At 45.2% G+C, this 19,947-nt stretch overlaps 1 protein-coding gene across 3 annotated transcripts; it reads right to left on the bottom strand.

Annotated features, from left to right (window-relative positions):
* Positions 1-510: 510 nt before the first annotated feature.
* On the bottom strand, positions 511-19,472 carry LOC106591571 (leucine-rich repeat-containing protein 17-like). 3 transcript variants are annotated; one of them, XM_045700280.1, is made up of 5 exons: positions 19,123-19,472; positions 13,004-13,912; positions 3,708-3,863; positions 2,046-2,150; positions 511-1,944 (listed from the first exon to the last, which is right to left on the bottom strand). In XM_045700280.1, the coding sequence occupies exons 2-5, from the start codon at positions 13,767-13,769 to the stop codon at positions 1,514-1,516; spliced, it is 1,458 nt and encodes a 485-aa protein (XP_045556236.1). In that variant the 5' UTR covers positions 13,770-13,912; positions 19,123-19,472; the 3' UTR covers positions 511-1,513. The 3 variants fall into 3 exon arrangements, with proteins under 3 accessions (XP_045556236.1, XP_045556234.1, XP_045556235.1); XM_045700278.1 differs by lacking the exon at positions 19,123-19,472 and adding an exon at positions 16,944-17,118; XM_045700279.1 differs by lacking the exons at positions 2,046-2,150; positions 19,123-19,472 and adding an exon at positions 16,944-17,111.
* Positions 19,473-19,947: the final 475 nt, after the last annotated feature.

The raw sequence follows: 19,947 nt of genomic DNA on the forward strand, positions 1-19,947 counted from the left end.
CATCCTGGCTCACTGAGATGCTTACAGTGCTGCGTAGAACATCAGAGTCATGTCTGACTCCTGTGATGTCACAGGGCTCCGCTGGCTAACATGGGACCTTCAGGATCATTCAGGACACATGCCACTATAGAAACCCACCACATACATAAGATGGCCCACAATCCCTGCATGTGTGAATTACTCATGGTGTTTATGAACCAAGATATCGGTTTCTGTTCAGGATCGTATAGACTGACTTAATGTACTTTAGGTCTTCAGCAGGTCCAGGCCTATCTCCTCAGCTTCATGTGTTGAGGTGCAGAGAGGAAGAGGTAGTGCGGAGAGGAAGAGGTAGTAAAGCCGTGGAACAGCTGTTTGAACGGACCCGAAGACGTTCCATGTTTTATGGTGAAGCATCACAGATCAAACAGATAGTTGAAGGGGTTAGTGGAAGGATGTGCCTAAATCCCTTTAGGATTAGTGAAGTGTGGTGTGTGTGTGTGTGTGTGTTAATAATGTAAACCTAATTCATTTCAGAAAAAAACGGCTTTTATTTCATGAACAGATTGTCTAAATCATACATTTAGAAAAAATCTACCTCGGGCCTCCCGAGTGGCGCAGCGGTCTAAGGCACTGCATTGCAGTGCTAGAGGAGTCAATACAGATCTGGGTTTGATCCCGGGCTGTGTTGCAGCCGGCCGCGACAATGAGGCGGCGCACAATTGTCTGGGTTAGGGAGGGTTTGGCCGGCTGGGATGTCCTTGTCCCATTGTGCTCTAGTGACTCCTTGTGGTGGCTGCGCGCATGCATGTTGACTTCGGTCACCAGCTGTATGATGTTTCCTCTGACATATTGGTGCTTTGGAGGACGCATGGCTCTCGACCTTCGCCTCTCCCTAGTCCGTACGGGGAGTTGCAACGATGGGACAACACTGTAACTACCAATTGGATATCGTAAAAATATATCAACCTCTACTTTTTCAAAAAAGTATATCCACAACGAAATATTCTTGTAACGAAAACAGCAACAACTGTCCTGCATTGGTTATGCTGGTGGGAATCCAACTGTCCTGCATTGGTTATGCTGGTGGGAATCCAACTGTCCTGCATTGGTTATGCTGGTGGGAATCCAACTGTCCTGCATTGGTTATGCTGGTGGGAATCCAACTGTCCTGCATTGGTTATGCTGGTGGGAATCCAACTGTTCTGCATTGGTTATGCTGGTGGGAATCCAACTGTTCTGCATTGGTTATGCTGGTGGGAATCCAACTGTTCTGCATTGGTTATGCTGGTGGGAATCCAACTGTCCTGCATTGGTTATGCTGGTGGGAATCCAACTGTTCTGCATTGGTTATGCTGGTGGGAATCCAACTGTTCTGCATTGGTTATGCTGGTGGGAATCCAACTGTCCTGCATTGGTTATGCTGTTGGGAATTCGAAAGTAAAAAAAAAATCTGATACAGACTGAATTGGAATGTTCTGCGATAATATAAAACAACAACAACAGTTCTCTTCTAATTTCCAACTCTGTCCTATTAAGTCAACCTGGTGACCTCATATTTCTTTGGTCTGGGGTCTCTCAGAGGCTTCGGCAGCAGCTCCATCTCCGCCTCCTCTGTCTCGGCCACGAGCTCCTGAGCCGTCTGTCCCTGTCCTGTATCACCCTTCCCTGGTTGTGGATCCTTATCCTTGGGACACTCTCCATTGTAGGTCTTGACATAATTCTCCACGGGCCAGCCCCTGAACTCCTGAGGCTCGGTGCAGATTAGGCCAGAGTAGGCCACCCCGGGGTGATGCTTCAGCCAGTAGATCAGGTAGTGGATGTTGTAGTCACAGACCCAGGGGTTATCCCCCAGATTCAGCATCCTGAGGAAGTACAGGTCCTCCAACACTCCGTACTTGAAGTAGTGCAGGCTGTTGTTGGACAGGTCCAGCTCTCGCAGGTACAGGAGCCCCGCAAACGCAGCTATGGAGAGGGGGAGAAATGCAGGATGTTAAGGGTTAGTTAGAGGGACAGGACATTTCAATGAATCTTACAGCACAAGTCTCAGTGGAAGAAATTCCTACTGGACAGGTACAGGAGCCCAGTGGATGCAGCTGAAGAGGGGGACAAGGAGAGAGGACGTTGGAAGAAATTCCTACTGGACAGGTACAGGAGCCCAGTGGATGCAGCTGAAGAGGGGGACAAGGAGAGAGGACGTTGGGGTTACTTCAATTCATCTTATACAGTAGCACTCAGTGGAAAGTTTCAATGGAAGTAATGTCCACTAATGGACATGAATACTGAATTATTACCAGGAACTAATGTTCCACTGTAACATGAGAAAGAGTAACAGCTTCCATAACTAATTTCCGACTGCCTTTTCAGCACCTCGTCTTCAAACACATGCTGATATTAACTTGACCAGTGCTCTCCCCATCACCTAGTCTCAGCTCTAATTCAAGCTGAAGTTGGCCTGTTGATGTGCCTACGATGTGCCTAATGGCTAGCAGACATCTTTAAGATGTGTGTCCTGCAGTGTTGCCCTGAGTAATTGTGGCAGTGCAAGCTAGCACCATAAAGATAGATAGGCCTACTGTATTTAGCACCAGAGTGACCCTCCTGTTACCACTCCCACAAACCCCCTCAGATTATGTGCTTATCATACTCATGAGAATTACTGTCCGGTTTCTACTGGTTTGTTTGTGCAGCACAATGATACAACAATTCTGGTGTATTTTTAAAACCAGTTTGCGCTAGCTACAGAGCTTAGCTTCTCACAGTCCCTGAGAAAACTGAGGCAGCATTTTGTGAATACTTCATGAGAATTGTGTTCAATTTGCAGTTGCTTTCTCTGTCCAGAACGGATTGGCTTTTTATCCATAACATGCTATTTCATTTCTTTCTCCTTGATCATAGTAGTTAATGACTGTGTGTGGACAGTACTGGTTGTCATAGATGGTCGGAATTAACCACCATTAATTAGTTGTTAACAACTCAGGGAAATGCTCTAATGTCAATTGTTTTCATATGTTCTGCAATAATTAATGATAATGGAACTATTTTCCTTCCGTGGCAAAGCTTCCTGGCTATGTGACCAGTTCTTGTGAGCCTAGGAATAACGAGACAGAATTTTTTCCCAGTTCTCAAACATAACAGAACTAGAAGGTAGTGTAGTGATTCCTCGGCAAATAGAGAACCTTGTTAGTTCTACAAACGAGGTGGAGCATGTTTATGGCATCGTAGGCTCCTTTAAGTCAGATTAAACCGTGTGAGAAGCTAATGAGCGTTAAGGGTTTTTATCTATGTGTGGAATTGATCCAAACTCAACGCTGCCTGGTATGGTATATAAAGTATGTGAGTTTTTTATTTGTCTTTCTTCTGCATCTTTTTTCACATTACCCCAGGGATTCTAACAATTCTATTTCAGGAGGAAATAAAGCCATGCCTCCATTTTGTGATGAATGGACTCAAGGTCAAGGTTCTCCTCTGATTCCTCTTTTGACCTCTTTCTTTGAAGGTCCAATGTGGGCTCGATTACAATGGGGGACCAGTAAGAAAATCTATGCACTCACTACTGTAAGTCACAAAGCATCAAAAAAAAAAAGAAAAAGCATATCTATCTCAGATTGCTTTATCTTATTAAATACTTCTTCAGGTGTTGTGAGATCTGATCCTCTGTGCAGCATGACTTGGCACACATCCATAATGATTGTGCTGTTTGAAGGAAGTGTATGGTCTCTCCTCACCAGTGTCGATCTGATCCAGATTGTTACTGCTGAGGTTGAGAAGCTTCAGGTCCCTGGCAGCAACAAACTCCTTGGGCCGGAGCTGAGTGATGCTGTTACTGGACAAGTCCATCCTCACAATGTCTGACGGGAGACTTGAGGGGATGTTCTTCAGTTCTGGAGGGGGGGGGGGGGGAGAAAGAGAGAGAGAATATGGAGGTCAGTGAGAGGTTAATGGCTTAACCAGACATGTTTACATTGGCCAAATCAGCTAGCTATCATACTGCATGAAAACATGAACAAAAACATAAGCGGACACACAAGGAACTCTGGGACATATGTGATTATTTCAACCCAATGCATACTTGTTGATTGCCAGAGTGACTGAAATTTGGATTCCTACATATGTGAATTCCGAGTGTGCCCTGAGAATATCAAGATGGCCTTCCCTTTCTATAGTCACTCTGTAGCCATGTTGAATGTCTGTGCCAAGAGGGACTGTTATTCACATCACTCTGGGTTCCCTTAGCCTTTGAAGGGTATGAAACATGAAGGTTAACGTATGAAACAGGGTTTCCCACAGGCTTAAAAGGCCTCTGAGAGAGCTTCTGTCTTTTTTTGTGATCACCAGCAGCCTTTACCATAGAAGGAAAACTTCTGCAAGAGCCATTGTTCTCAATCTAGAGTTTAAAATAAAGACTGAGACATGAAGACTAAGTAGGTGGTCCCTAAAATGCATACAACTTCTATTTACAATTCATATTGAATGATGTCTTTGGAACCGTTTTTCTAAGTCACGTTCACAATGAAAAGAGTTAGCTCTAAAACTAAAACGCTTAGCTGAGAATTAACCTAGCTGTGGTGGGGTGGAAAAACTTCATTTTTTATTTCATGAATGACACAGGACCTTTCTGTGTTTGTCAAAGTCCATGTACAATCTTGGACTGCTTCCAGTAGGCCACATCCTGAGCACGGTTTATTCATCATGCAGCTGAAGGAACTATCACAGACCTTAATGACAGACAGCTGCTCTAATATCAGAACAGCATAGGACATCCATCATCCTCCACTGTAAGGAAATTAGATTAGCGCTCCATGGCTTGTAGATGAGGGTGCTGCTGCTGGAGCATTCACAACAACAGAGACAGAAGTTGGCGTTCTCAATGACACCCTATTCCCTATATAGTACACTACTTTCGTCTATATCCCTATGGGCCATGGTAGGGCTCTGGTTAAAAGTAGTGCACTATATAGGGAATAGGGTGCCATTTGGGACGCATTCAGAGATGTTCTCTCTTTCCCCTATCTATCAAACCCCTGCCTCACAACACCTGTGATATGCTTCAGTTCAGACTACAGCAGTGAGTGGGGAAACATGTAAGATGGTTGGGATGTTGGGAGAAGTCAAGGTCGTTCAGACATAACAGTTTTCAGAAAGAATCTGAACTCATCATGAGGGGCCACAGTCAGAGCCGGTCCTATATCCATACCCACTCATGCAGTCAGAGCTGGCCCTATATCCATACCCACTCATGCAGTCAGAGCCGGTCCTATATCCATACCTACTCATGCAGTCAGAGCCGGCCCTATATCCATACCCACTCATGCAGTCAGAGCCGGCCCTATATCCATACCCACTCATGCAGTCAGAGCCGGCCCTATATCCATACCCACTCATGCAGTCAGAGCCGGCCCTATATCCATACCCACTCATGCAGTCAGAGCCGGCCCTATATCCATACCCACTCATGCAGTCAGAGCCGGCCCTATATCCATACCCACTCATGCAGTCAGAGCCGGCCCTATATCCATACCCACTCATGCAGTCAGAGCCGGCCCTATATCCATACCCACTCATGCAGTCAGAGCCGGCCCTATATCCATACCCACTCATGCAGTCAGAGCCGGCCCTATATCCATACCCACTCATGCAGTCAGAGCCGGCCCTATATCCATACCCACTCATGCAGTCAGAGCCGGCCTTATATCCATACCCACTCATGCAGTCAGAGCCGGCCCTATATCCATACCCACTCATGCAGTCAGAGCTGGCCCTATATCCATACCCACTCATGCAGTCAGAGCCGGCCCTATATCCATACCCACTCATGCAGTCAGAGCCGGCCCTATATCATGCAGTCAGAGCCGGCCCTATATCCATACCCACTCATGCAGTCAGAGCCGGCCCTATATCCATACCCACTCATGCAGTCAGAGCCGGCCCTATATCCATACCCACTCATGCAGTCAGAGCTGGCCCTATATCCATACCCACTCATGCAGTCAGAGCTGGCCCTATATCCATACCCACTCATGCAGTCAGAGCCGGCCCTATATCCATACCCACTCATGCAGTCAGAGCCGGCCCTATATCATGCAGTCAGAGCCGGCCCTATATCCATACCCACTCATGCAGTCAGAGCCGGCCCTATATCCATACCCACTCATGCAGTCAGAGCTGGCCCTATATCCATACCCACTCATGCAGTCAGAGCTGGCCCTATATCCATACCCACTCATGCAGTCAGAGCTGGCCCTATATCCATACCCACTCATGCAGTCAGAGCCGGCCCTATATCCATACCCACTCATGCAGTCAGAGCTGGCCCTAGCCTTTTGGGGGCCCTAAGCAACATTTTGTCATGAGGCGGAGAGAAGATTTAGCAATTATATAACAGATTCCATGCAATTCTAATCATTTTGCCATACGGTGTAGAGAAATGTTTGCAGTTTTTAAGATGATATCTGAGTGAGAGAGACTAACAAAATCAATGGGGGCCCTCCGATCTGCAATTTGACCATGCTTCCTAGAAGTTTAGATAGCTGGCCGCTAGACTAACTTGCCAATCTGAAAACTGAAGCTGTCAGTGACTGACGTAACAACAGAACAACTGCTGATGCACAACCACTATTCTAACCCTCAACAGGAAGTTGATTTGAAATGTTTTTAGAAATGTTTCCGCGGGCCAACAAAAGGGGGGTGGCGGCCAGTTGCCCATCCCTGATATAGTTTATTAAAATCACATGTCGTTTACAGACAGTAGGAAACTAAACCTGTACAGCCATTCATTTAGATTGTAAATGCACAGTGCTGCTTTTACAGAGTCAGGTGCCAAACATGTCTGCATCTCAAGGAAAATCAACGCTGCTGTGGAGGAGAGGAGACCACCAGCAGAATATTAATCATCATGCTGAGGAGGAGAGGAGACTACCAGCAGAATATTAATCATCATGCTGTGGAGGAGAGGAGACTACCAGCAGAATATTAATCATCATGCTGTGGAGGAGAGGAGACTACCAGCAGAATATTAATCATCATGCTGTGGAGGAGAGGAGACTACCAGCAGAATATTAATCATCATGCTGTGGAGGAGAGGAGACTACCAGCAGAATATTAATCATCATGCTGTGGAGGAGAGGAGACTACCAGCAGAATATTAATCATCATGCTGTGGAGGAGAGGAGACTACCAGCAGAATATTAATCATCATGCTGTGGAGGAGAGGAGACTACCAGCAGAATATTAATCATCATGCTGTGGAGGCGAGGAGACTACCAGCAGAATATTATGCTGTTTTTAATTATATATATTTTTTAACTTTTCTTTAACTCTAATTGACAATGACAGCCTAGGAGCAGTGGATTAACTGCCTTGTTCAGGGGCAGAAAAACAGATTTTTACCTTGTCAGCTCAGGGATTCAATCCAGCAACCTTTCGGTTATTGGGCCAAAGCTATAACCACTAAGCTACCTGCCTCCCCAATCTATCTCACTCTCTCTCTCTCCCTCTCTCTCTCTTTCTCTTTCTCCCACTCTCTCTCCATCCCTCTCTCATCTGTGAGTTCCAGTGAATTCAGAGCCTTTTCTCATCGTGGCTCCAGGGATCTGATAATAATATACTGTCTCACTAATTACTGACCAGAGGTCATTACACATATATGTCAGACAGCATGAACTTTATAGATAAATGTTGTCCAGACCTCATAGTCAGATACTGAGAGAAACCTTTTCAATTTTGTGGAGGAGAGGAGACTACCAACAGACTATTACTCCCTCTCTGCTACACATCATGACTCCCCCAGAATGTGTCAGCTGACAAAACACCCAACCATCGGTTACAGGAACTCCAAGAAACCAGGATATAATGTCAGAAGAGGAGGTTAGGCTTTACAGAGATGACAAGCAGGCCAACTCTCCATATGCTGACTCAACTGTTCTGCTAGCGATAGAGCAGGACTACACCAGGCGTCATCTTTCAGGTTTATGACTTGTTTGAAAAGGTTTCTCTCAGTATCTGACTATGAGGTCTGGACGACATTTATCTAAAAAGTACATACACTCTGACATATTCTCCCATATATAATGTATGTACCACACAGATGATTTATTTGTGATTGGAGACATTCTGTCTTGCTCCCACACAGTTCTGTAGTGTATTGTAGGGACATATCCAGTGTTTACAAATGAGACTTTGTTTCCAGTGTAACGACCTCTGGTCAGTTATTAGTGATACAGTATATTAAGGCTCTGAATTCACTGGAACTCACAGATGAGAGAGGGATGGAGAGAGAGTGAGAGAAACAGAGAAAGAGAGAGGGAGAGAGAGAGAGATGGGGGAGAGAGGCTAGAGAGAGAGATGAGGGAGAGAGAGAGAGAGATAGATAGATGAGAGTGGGAGCGGTAGAGAGAGATGAGAGAGAGAGAGAGAGAGAGAGGAGAGAGGGAGATCAAGAGCGGCAGAGAGAGAGATGAGGGAGAGAGGGAGAGGAGAGAGGGAGAGCAAGAGACAAAGAGATGAGGGACAGAGAGAGAGCGAGAGAGAGATTGAGAGAGATGAGGGAGATAGGTAGAGAGAGAGCGAGAGTAGTGACAGAGAGAGAGAGCGAGAACGGGAGAGAGAGAGTAGTGACGAAAGAGAGCGAGAGCGGGAGAGAGAGAGAGAGGAGAGAAAGAGAGAGAGAGAGATGAGGGAGGGAGGGAGGTATGGAGGGGGACAGACTATGACCAGTGAGATGATCTAGTGAGGTTCAGATAAAGGACTGATTGAAAACCTTTCCAGAGGGGAAGGGAAATAGTTTCCCCCAGCTGAACATGGGGATCTTTTATATAGCGACAGTAGAATAGAGAGACCAGTGTTGCTGCTTCTTGCACGTTTAACTGCACTCTGACAGATGGCTTTCTGGGGACAAGATAGGGACAGTATATCATTATATGACTGTCATTCATCATCTTGATCAAAGGGCCCGCTCACTGTGACATTTCATAAATATACAGTAGAATAATACATCAGAGTGCTGCCACTTCGACACTAAGTAAGTATGAAGGGACTATTCATGACTATACTGCCACGTCTACACTAAATAAGTATGAAGTGACTATTCATGACTATACTGCCACGTCTATACTAAATCAATATGAAGGGACTATTCATGACTATACTGCCACGTCTATACTATCAATATGAAGGGACTATTCATGACTATACTGCCACATCTACACTAAATAAGTATGAAGGGACTATTCATGACTATACTGCCACGTCTACACTAAATAAGTATGAAGGGACTATTCATGACTATACTGCCACGTCTATACTAAATCAATATGAAGGGACTATTCATGACTATACTGCCACGTCTACACTAAATCAATATGAAGGGACTATTCATGACTATACTGCCACGTCTACACTAAATCAATATGAAGGGACTATTCATGACTATACTGCCACGTCTATACTAAATCAATATGAAGGGAATATTCATGACTATACTGCCACGTCTATACTAAATCAATATGAAGGACTATTCATGACTATACTGCCACGTCTATACTAAATCAATATGAAGGGAATATTCATGACTATACTGCCACGTCTACACTAAATCAATATGAAGGGACTATTCATGACTCTACTGCCACGTCTATACTAAATCAATATGAAGGGACTATTCATGACTATACTGCCACGTCTATACTATCAATATGAAGGGACTATTCATGACTATACTGCCACGTCTATACTAAATCAATATGAAGGGAATATTCATGACTATACTGCCACGTCTATACTATCAATATGAAGGGACTATTCATGACTATACTGCCACGTCTACACTAAATCAATATGAAGGGACTATTCATGACTATACTGCCACGTCTACACTAAATCAATATGAAGGGACTATTCATGACTCTACTGCCACGTCTATACTAAATCAATATGAAGGGAATATTCATGACTATACTGCCACGTCTATACTAAATCAATATGAAGGGACTATTCATGACTATACTGCCACATCTATACTAAATCAATATGAAGGGACTATTCATGACTCTACTGCCACGTCTATACTAAATCAATATGAAGGGACTATTCATGACTCTACTGCCACGTCTATACTAAATCAATATGAAGGGACTATTCATGACTATACTGCCACGTCTACACTAAATCAATATGAAGGGACTATTCATGACTATACTGCCACGTCTATACTAAATCAATATGAAGGGACTATTCATGACTATACTGCCACGTCTATACTAAATCAATATGAAGGGACTATTCATGACTATACTGCCACGTCTACACTAAATCAATATGAAGGGACTATTCATGACTATACTGCCACGTCTACACTAAATCAATATGAAGGGACTATTCATGACTATACTGCCACGTCTACACTAAATCAATATGAAGGGACTATTCATGACTATACTGCCACGTCTACACTAAATCAATATGAAGGGACTATTCATGACTATACTGCCACGTCTACACTAAATCAATATGAAGGGACTATTCATGACTATACTGCCACGTCTACACTAAATCAATATGAAGGGACTATTCATGACTATACTGCCACGTCTATACTAAATCAATATGAAGGGACTATTCATGACTATACTGCCACGTCTATACTAAATCAATATGAAGGGACTATTCATGACTATACTGCCACGTCTATACTATCAATATGAAGGACTATTCATGACTATACTGCCACGTCTACACTAAATCAATATGAAGGGACTATTCATGACTATACTGCCACGTCTATACTAAATCAATATGAAGGGACTATTCATGACTATACTGCCACGTCTATACTAAATCAATATGAAGGGACTATTCATGACTATACTGCCACGTCTATACTAAATCAATATGAAGGGACTATTCATGACTATACTGCCACGTCTATACTAAATCAATATGAAGGGACTATTCATGACTATACTGCCACGTCTACACTAAATCAATATGAAGGGACTATTCATGACTATACTGCCACGTCTATACTAAATCAATATGAAGGGACTATTCATGACTATACTGCCACGTCTACACTAAATCAATATGAAGGGACTATTCATGACTATACTGCCACGTCTATACTAAATCAATATGAAGGGACTATTCATGACTATACTGCCACGTCTATACTATCAATATGAAGGGACTATTCATGACTATACTGCCACGTCTACACTAAATCAATATGAAGGGACTATTCATGACTATACTGCCACGTCTATACTAAATCAATATGAAGGGACTATTCATGACTATACTGCCACGTCTATACTAAATCAATATGAAGGGACTATTCATGACTATACTGCCACGTCTATACTAAATCAATATGAAGGGACTATTCATGACTATACTGCCACGTCTATACTAAATCAATATGAAGGGACTATTCATGACTATACTGCCACGTCTACACTAAATCAATATGAAGGGACTATTCATGACTATACTGCCACGTCTATACTAAATCAATATGAAGGGACTATTCATGACTATACTGCCACGTCTATACTAAATCAATATGAAGGGACTATTCATGACTATACTGCCACGTCTATACTAAATCAATATGAAGGGACTATTCATGACTATACTGCCACGTCTACACTAAATCAATATGAAGGGACTATTCATGACTATACTGCCACGTCTATACTAAATCAATATGAAGGGACTATTCATGACTATACTGCCACGTCTATACTATCAATATGAAGGGACTATTCATGACTCTACTGCCACGTCTATACTAAATCAATATGAAGGGACTATTCATGACTATACTGCCACGTCTATACTAAATCAATATGAAGGGACTATTCATGACTATACTGCCACGTCTATACTAAATCAATATGAAGGGACTATTCATGACTATACTGCCACGTCTACACTAAATCAATATGAAGGGACTATTCATGACTATACTGCCACGTCTATACTAAATCAATATGAAGGGAATATTCATGACTATACTGCCACGTCTATACTAAATCAATATGAAGGGACTATTCATGACTATACTGCCACGTCTACACTAAATCAATATGAAGGGACTATTCATGACTATACTGCCACGTCTATACTAAATCAATATGAAGGGACTATTCATGACTATACTGCCACGTCTACACTAAATCAATATGAAGGGACTATTCATGACTATACTGCCACGTCTATACTAAATCAATATGAAGGGAATATTCATGACTATACTGCCACGTCTATACTAAATCAATATGAAGGGACTATTCATGTTGTATTTTGGAGCTCAAACAAAAGCAGTCCCCACACAGCATGGACTCCATGCAGGGTTTGTAGTCAGTCCCATGGGTCTGGGCCTAATGACTATTTGAAATACGATATTGAAACCTAATCTTTCTAGAAGTTATAGTCCTGATAGCAGTTTTAATGTGGCAGTTATACATAGTTGCACAGAAACGGCACCAGATGTGAGAGTCTGGACGGGAGACAGAAATGAGACTCCATATTTTCCCTTGGTCCCTTTGTGTCTATTGTTACATGATGGTTTCCACGGTTTCCACACTGCAAGCCGTCACTCTAAGGCCTCTCGGTTTACAGTCGTCTCCTACCACATTCTGATTCAGGGAAATTATAGAGAACACATTTAGAAAGTAGTGATTATCAACCACAGCTCTGGAGTATCCAGCAGCCAGCCTCTCCTCCACACGGTTGCAAAAGGCCTCACAACAATCATGTGTAGTGAACAATGGCCAGATATTTCAGATGGACATGTGACTCATACATGGAGGTCCGGTTTCCCTGACCCATAATACTGGACTAAAAAGCTGTTTCAGTAGAGATTCATCTGGGTCCATGAACCCATGGCCCTGAAAACCCTAATAACTCACTCTAGTACTCTGAAAGACCAGAATACACCACTTCATTGTCCTCCAAGGAGGGAATTATTCACACAGGTTACACAAACAAATGAAAGGGAGACAAGCTTGGTTGGCTCATAGCTTACCTTTGCTCTTGCAGTCCAGCATGGGTTTGGGGAACATGTAGGTGTGGCACAAGGAGTTGGCATCAGGGTACTTCTTGATGGGAGGTGGTTTGGGCAGACTACCCTGCCCCTCCTGAGGTGTCTTCCCTGGCTGCTGGCCCTCCCCATCCTCAGGACACAGCAGCTCCGGCCTCATCTTCTTCAGCTTCTGACCTCTCAGCGAGTCCGGCTCCGAACACTTGGCGTAGTTCCCTAGGTTACGGTTGCTGGGCACCTGCAGGGTCCTGACCAGGCTATCCAGCGAGCACCGGCAGTCCCAGGGGTTGTCATAGAGACGCAGGTAGCGGAGGCTTGGCAAGGGCAGCAGGTGCTCCTCAGAAGCTGTCTTCATCTTGTTGTGCTGAAGAAGCAGAGTAGTGAGCTGTCCCAGCCCTGCGAACGCCTCCTCCTCCACCATGTAGAGCTCATTCTGTTGTAGATCCAGACTCTTTAGGTTCTTGAACTGGGAGAAGGTGTTGTCTCTGAGCACCTGGATCTTGTTGCGGGCCAGCAGGAGGTGGTGGATGTCTTCAGGCCAGTGCTGTTGCACCCCGGTCAGCTGGCGGTCCTGACAGTCCAGGTATTTCTCTCCGGCCTCCATGTATTCCTTGCATTCAGAGGTTTGGCGTTTGACAGCATTGGCCCTGCCTTTACCCCGGGCCCTGCCCCGTTCTCTGTTCCGTCCACCCTTCCTGGGCTCAGCGGACCTGAGGATCAGGAGGAGCAGCAGAGCGCTGATCAGCCGCATCCTGGGAGCCCCAACGCCACCACTGGGAGACGTGGGAGCGGCAAGACTGGAAGAAGAGGGAGGGAGGGAGGGGGAGAGGGATGGCCTTGTGCAATCAGAGATGGCCTTGGGTTTCTGCTGGTGCCAGGGAAGGCTGGTTACAGCTGTGTGAGAGAGAGAGAGAGTTAAGTAGAGAGTTCATTGTTCGGGAGGAGAGGGATAAGAAGGGATAGAGAGGAAGAAAGGGAGGGAGAGGAAGAATGGTGGAGAGAAACAGACATAAAGCATGTTATATGATAGTCTATCAAACAGAGAGATAGTTAAAACACGGTCATGGAACAGTGACCCATTTCCTTTGTTCCTCAGTCTTCTCTCTCGGTTTCTCTCCTCTCTTCTCCTATCTCTCAGTTCCTCTCCTCCCTTCTCCTATCTCTCTGTTCCTCTCCTCCCTTCTCCTATCTCTCTGTTTCTCTGCCCCCTTCTCCTATCTCTCAGTTCCTCTCCTCCCTTCTCCTATCTCTCCGTTCCTCTCCTACCTTCTCCTATCTCTCTGTTCCTCTCCTCTCTTCTCTTATCTCTGTTTCTCTCCTCTCTTCTCCTATCTCTCTGTTTCTCTCCTCTCTTCTCCTATCTCTCTGTTCCTCTCCTCTCTTCCTATCTCTCTGTTCCTCTCCTCTCTTCTCCTATCTCTCTGTTCATCTCCTCCCTTCTCCTATCTCTCTGTTTCTCTCCTCCCTTCTCCTGTCTCTCTGTTCCTCTCCTCTCTTCTCTTATCTCTCTGTTTCTCTCCTCTCTTCTCCTGTCTCTCTGTTTCTCTCCTCTCTTCTCCTGTCTCTCTGTTTCTCTCCACTCTTCTTCTATCTCTCTGTTCCTTTCTTCCTAACACAAAACCTGGTGGCGGTCTGCTCTTTATACAGTCTTTGTTTTACTTTCTCTCTCTCTCTCTCTCTCTCTCTCTCTCTCTCTCTCTCTCTCTCTCTCTCTCTCTCTTTAGTCAGTAATTCATCTGTACACCAGGCTGAAAGCCTCACGAACATTCATCAAAGAGGAGGAAGTTTACATGTATGTGTACGTCCACTCCTGTAAACATACTCTGATAAACATGACGGCTGTAAAGACCTCCCTAACTACCTTACCCTGAGGGAAGGCTATGTGTAGCTGAATGGAATTACCCTGAGTTTATTATTATCACTGGTGTTAAAGGTTAGTGTTGATGATGTACCTTGAATGCTCTTAATGATCATGTATATATTTATGAGTTATATGTATGCCATTCAAATATGGTTCCCAGGAAATATGCTTTTCTACCAGGAAAACAATAATATCTTAGTCATGACAACAGTCATTCCTCATGTTAAACTATATTGATAAGGTCAAACCCAGGTTACAGTACGGGCAAACATAAGGCAGCATCGAAACTTCCCCAGAGGAAATATTAATCCACTTTTATGGTTTAGCAATGATGACAAATCTAGCTCAACGCTATGTAGCAGTGTGTCTGGCTCTGCTTGCTGTGTGTGTGTGTGTGTGTGTGTGTGTGTGTGTGTGTGTGTGTGTGTGTGTGTGTGTGTGTGTGTGTGTGTGTGTGTGTGTGTGTGTGTGTGTGTGTGTGTGTGTGTGCGTGCGTGCGTGTGTGTGTGTGTGTGTGTGTGTGTGTGTGTGTGTGTGTGTGTGTGTGTGTGTGTGTGTTTTCACCCCCACCAGCGATGGGCCTGTACAGTATTGACTCATTAGTCCCAAGTGTGATGTGAGGCAGCAGCCACAATGTCTGCCAAACAACACCCTACTTCTCCTGCTACAACACCCTACTTCTCCCCCCAGCCTTCCACAGTGGAACAGTCCAGTCACAGGGAGAGATGGAGAAGAGGTGGTGTAAACATTGAGTTTATAGACACAATGAGTTAGAGAATTCTTCAGTCTGAGAACACTTTGCCCTATAGTATCCTAGCAAGCTAACACGCAGCAAAGCTACACTAGTGAGATCTCAATCCTACAGTCCACTGTAGCCACTCCCTTAGGGACAATATGAAAACAAGAGAGCTGTGGGCTCCCCGAAAATAAACCATTATAACACAAAAGATGACTGCCATCTAGGGCCATTCAGACAGTCTCTCTCCACATAAGCACTGTTAGCGCCCGGCCGGGCCTCTGCCAGTGTAAACACACACTCTCCCATATGGAGTGCACATGGCAAAGCTTTGGGCCTCTAACCCCCCCTCTGGTCTGCCCAGCTCTGGCCCAGTTCCGGCCCAACTTCGGTCCATACTCGGCCCAGCCCAATGCCCAGGCCATCTAGCTCCAGGCCCATTCAGCTATGTCAGACCAGGCTGGCATAGCCACACTCACTCACTCACTCACTCACTCACTCACTCACTCACTCACTCACTCACTCACTCACTCACTCACTCACTCACTCACTCACTCACTCACTCACTCACTCACTCACTCACTCACTCACTCACTCACTTCACTCACTTCACTCACTTCACTCACTTCACTCACTTCACTCACTTTACTCACTTTACTCACTTTACTCACTTCACTCACTCACTCACTTCACTCACTCACTCACTCACTCACTCACTCACTCACTCACTCACTCACTCACTCACTCACTCACTCACTCACTCACTCACTCACTCACTCACTCACTCACTCACTCACTCACTCACTCAGTCTCTCTCTCTCTCTCTCTCTGGATGAATCACCACTTTACAGTCCATAGTGATGGTTTAATCTGTTGTTCAGGCACCAGTGAAACACTGTACTGTTCAACTGGAAGACGTTTTATCATGCAGATGAACTGTGTTCCTTTTCAATTCATTTTATAATATTTATGCATAAATTCTCTTTCATAAAACATTTCTCTGTTTAAGAGTCCTTCAATTGTTGTAAATGTCTTATTTAACCTTTATTTATTAGTATCTCTTTTCCAAGAGAGACCTGGTCCAATAGCAGCAGAGGGAACAAAGTTTCAGACAAAACAACTTCCATACACTAACACAAGGTTAACAACACTCTAGACACACATACAGCACAACACACACAGGGTTTACAAAGATAAGCTGTTGGGAAAAACCCAACTGTATTTTAACACAATAATATCATGCTACTAGAATGTGCTCTGCAGGAAAATTATATTACCAGTAAAAGTTTGAAATCTGAAAAATGTAAATAATCAATGCATTTACATACCCATGTGTCGGGAGTATCTGTGTAAAACCACGCAGCAGTGGTACTGAGTAATGTCATGTCCTGCACTGTAATTCACTGGCCAACCTCCATCCCAGACCAACTCCCTGTGGTAATAACAGATGTTATATACCTCTAGCTGGAGGAGTAGCCAGGCATCAGGCATGCTGGTCAAAGTGCAAATGGGCGAATGAACCGGCCGACACAATCTGAGGGCCGTGGGGAGTGAGACTAATGCTCTGTACAGCTAGAGAGCGGGGGCTCGGCGGGGGCTCTCGGGGGCTCGGCGGGGGCTCGCGGGGGCTGGAGAACCCAGTGTGATGCTGCTGATAGATTTAACAGAGACAGCTGGGGTCACACAGGCTTCAACACAACACACACAGCACTGACCAATAGGAGGCAGACTGGGCTGTGTGTGCTGAGCTGTTTAGTAATGCAAAGGAAAGCATACTGTACGCTGTCGGTTCCTCGCTGTCCAACCAAAGTGCTTGAACTGAGGAACTCAGTTGATGTGAAAGAACAGCAAACACACAACCACCACACAACGTTGTCTCAACATTGACTCCAAGTTGTTGGTCTATTCTAGACTGTAATTCTTGGACAATGGATGTTGTGCAAGTGAAACACCCCAGGGGAGTGTTCTAATGCTAAACCAGTGTAGGTAGTTCCCCTAGCAGGACCTGGACGGATCAGTGAACAGCCTCATTATAGCAGCAGCCAGCCTTAAAGCTACAGCGCAGGGTGGCTGCCTACACAGCCTGTCTCTCAGTGCTTCACTAACACAGAATAGGGCACTGGGGATGGAAACAGAGAAGAAAGAACGTCCATAAGAAGTGGTGCAGAACACAAGGACTGTACTGTACTGGAGTTTTTATTTTCATTTCCCCGTCGACAATGCTGCCACCCAAACCAAGCTCATTCCCCACCGTGACCTGATCTGACTGAGTTTCCTTTCAGGTTGCCTGAGGTGTTCAGTCAGTGTGTCCAAAATGGCACCCCATTCCCCACGTAGTGCACTACTTCTGACCAGAGCCCTATGGGCATTTGGGAGGCAGACAGAGTCTGTATGTGTTCCCCACAGCACAATCCTCAGAGAACGCTTACACAGCACGGAGCACTAATTACAACACTTGAACTCTCTCTCACAGGCATGCAGGCAGGGGGAAAGTTTATCAAATAAATACATGTGAAATTGTATTTATCACAGGGATCATTGAAAGCGCCATGTTATTCTTGCTCTTCCAGAGATAAGTGAAAAAATAGGGAGAGAAGGAGCTTAAAAACATAAACGAGAAGAAGTAAGACAAGCCAGTTGATTCCCTCACTGATGAAGTGATACAGTGCTTCATGTGGTGTAACCCCTCTTGGCTTTAGGGTTGCAGTGCTTCATGTGGTGTATCCCCTCTTGGCTTTAGGGTTGCAGTGCTTCATGTGGTGTATCCCCTCTTGGCTTTAGGGTGGCAGTGCTTCATGTGGTGTATCCCCTCTTGGCTTTAGGGTTGCAGTGCTTCATGTGGTGTATCCCCTCTTGCCTTTAGGGTGGCATTCCGACTCCCAGAGAGAACACTCAAACAGAAACATACAGCACTGAGCACTAATCCTTAAAAACCTTCAGTATGATCCTTTACCACACACTTCCTCTCAGTTGCTCCTGTTTCAGAAAGCTGGCGTTTCAGAAAGTGCCCTGAAGCCTTGAACCCAGTGTTATCTAGAGAAAGAAACCGTGACAGGGGATGTTTACCAGAGCCCTGTTCTTCACAGCATTCCCAGAGGGAGAGGGTACGGGGATTGCGTTGGAACACGGCCAGAGACATTTACACCTCAAGTGCACAAACAGCACATACACTTCTCTTCTTACAAGAGAAAATGTTCCACTTAAGAAAAAAAGGCAACAGCTTAAATTGCAATATGTCCTGGACAAAATAATCAATAGGCAATGAGTGCAAGCATGCATGTCTAAAATATCTTACAGTGGCATGTCTAAAACCTCTTACAGTGGCATGTCTAAAACCTCTTACAGTGCAGAATTCTGTGCTGTTCTGTTCACTTTAGGAAAGTGCTGCTACTGCCCATTCTAGTACAGTAAATCTCCATTACACTATTGGCTGCCTTCAACACTGTGACTGTACTACTGTAACAGAGGAAACAGAACAGAGAGAGAGAGAGGGGGGGGTTCTGGTACCTGGCCAAGGGGAGAGGGAGCGGTTGATGGGTCCACTAGGGCTCTGGTCGGTCCTCCACTAGGGCTCTGGTCGGTCCCTCATCCCCTGCTCTTTGTCCTGTCATGGAGGGCTGAGCCGGACCCTGGAAGTCTGCCTGCTTAGCCTGCCTGCCTCTCCTGCCTGCCTCTCCTGCCTGCCTCTCAGGCTTTGAGGGGGCTCTCTGTGTGCAGTGAGGCTCAGTCAGCCTGCGTCTGGTATTAAATTACACATGACACAGTTCCTCTGCTCTGTTCTGTGCAGACAGGCAGGCAGGCGAGGAGGGGAGAAACCCGTCTCTCCAGTGTTGAGTAACTGGCCCGCCTCCAGCCCAGCTCCTAGCCTGTCCTGTCCTCATAGAGTGTCAGGCTGTTGGAGGAGGAGGAGGAAGAGGAGGAGGAGGAGGAGGAAGAGGAGGAGGAGGAGGAGGAAGAGCAGGAGGAGGAGGAGGAGGAGGAAGAGGAGGAGGAGGAAGAGGAGGAGGAGGAGGAAGAGGCTCACAAACAACAGATATAGTAATTACTACTGAATGTTAATGATTACTCAGACCAGGCTGCATCAAATCGTTGGAATGTATGACTGTATAAGCCCACATGTATATCTCCCGAAACAGAAACAGAGGAGGCTGGCAGTCTCCTTCAGGTATAGTTTTATGGATAACATGAGTCGGCTGCTAATGAACACATGACACACACACAAACACACACACACAAACACACCGGCCATCATTAAAATTTGTTGTGGAGTGTTCTTTAAGATCCAGAGGCGAAAATCCCCGGGGGGGACGGGGGGGACACGACCCCCCCATC

The sequence above is a fragment of the Salmo salar genome, chromosome ssa17 (assembly GCF_905237065.1).
Source record: "Salmo salar chromosome ssa17, Ssal_v3.1, whole genome shotgun sequence".
Classification (NCBI taxonomy): domain Eukaryota; kingdom Metazoa; phylum Chordata; class Actinopteri; order Salmoniformes; family Salmonidae; genus Salmo; species Salmo salar.

Bases quoted from the DNA above. Each gene is read 5' to 3' on its own strand.
- LOC106591571 (XM_045700278.1), bottom strand. From the start codon at position 17,106: ATGCCTGATGCCTGGCTACTCCTCCAGCTAGAGGTATATAACATCTGT. The intron at 2,151-3,707 runs GTGAGGAGAGAC...CCCCCTCTTCAG, and splicing joins TCTGGATCAGATCGACACTG to CTGCATCCACTGGGCTCCTG. The intron at 1,945-2,045 runs GTAGGAATTTCT...CCCTCTCCATAG, and splicing joins TGGGCTCCTGTACCTGTCCA to CTGCGTTTGCGGGGCTCCTG.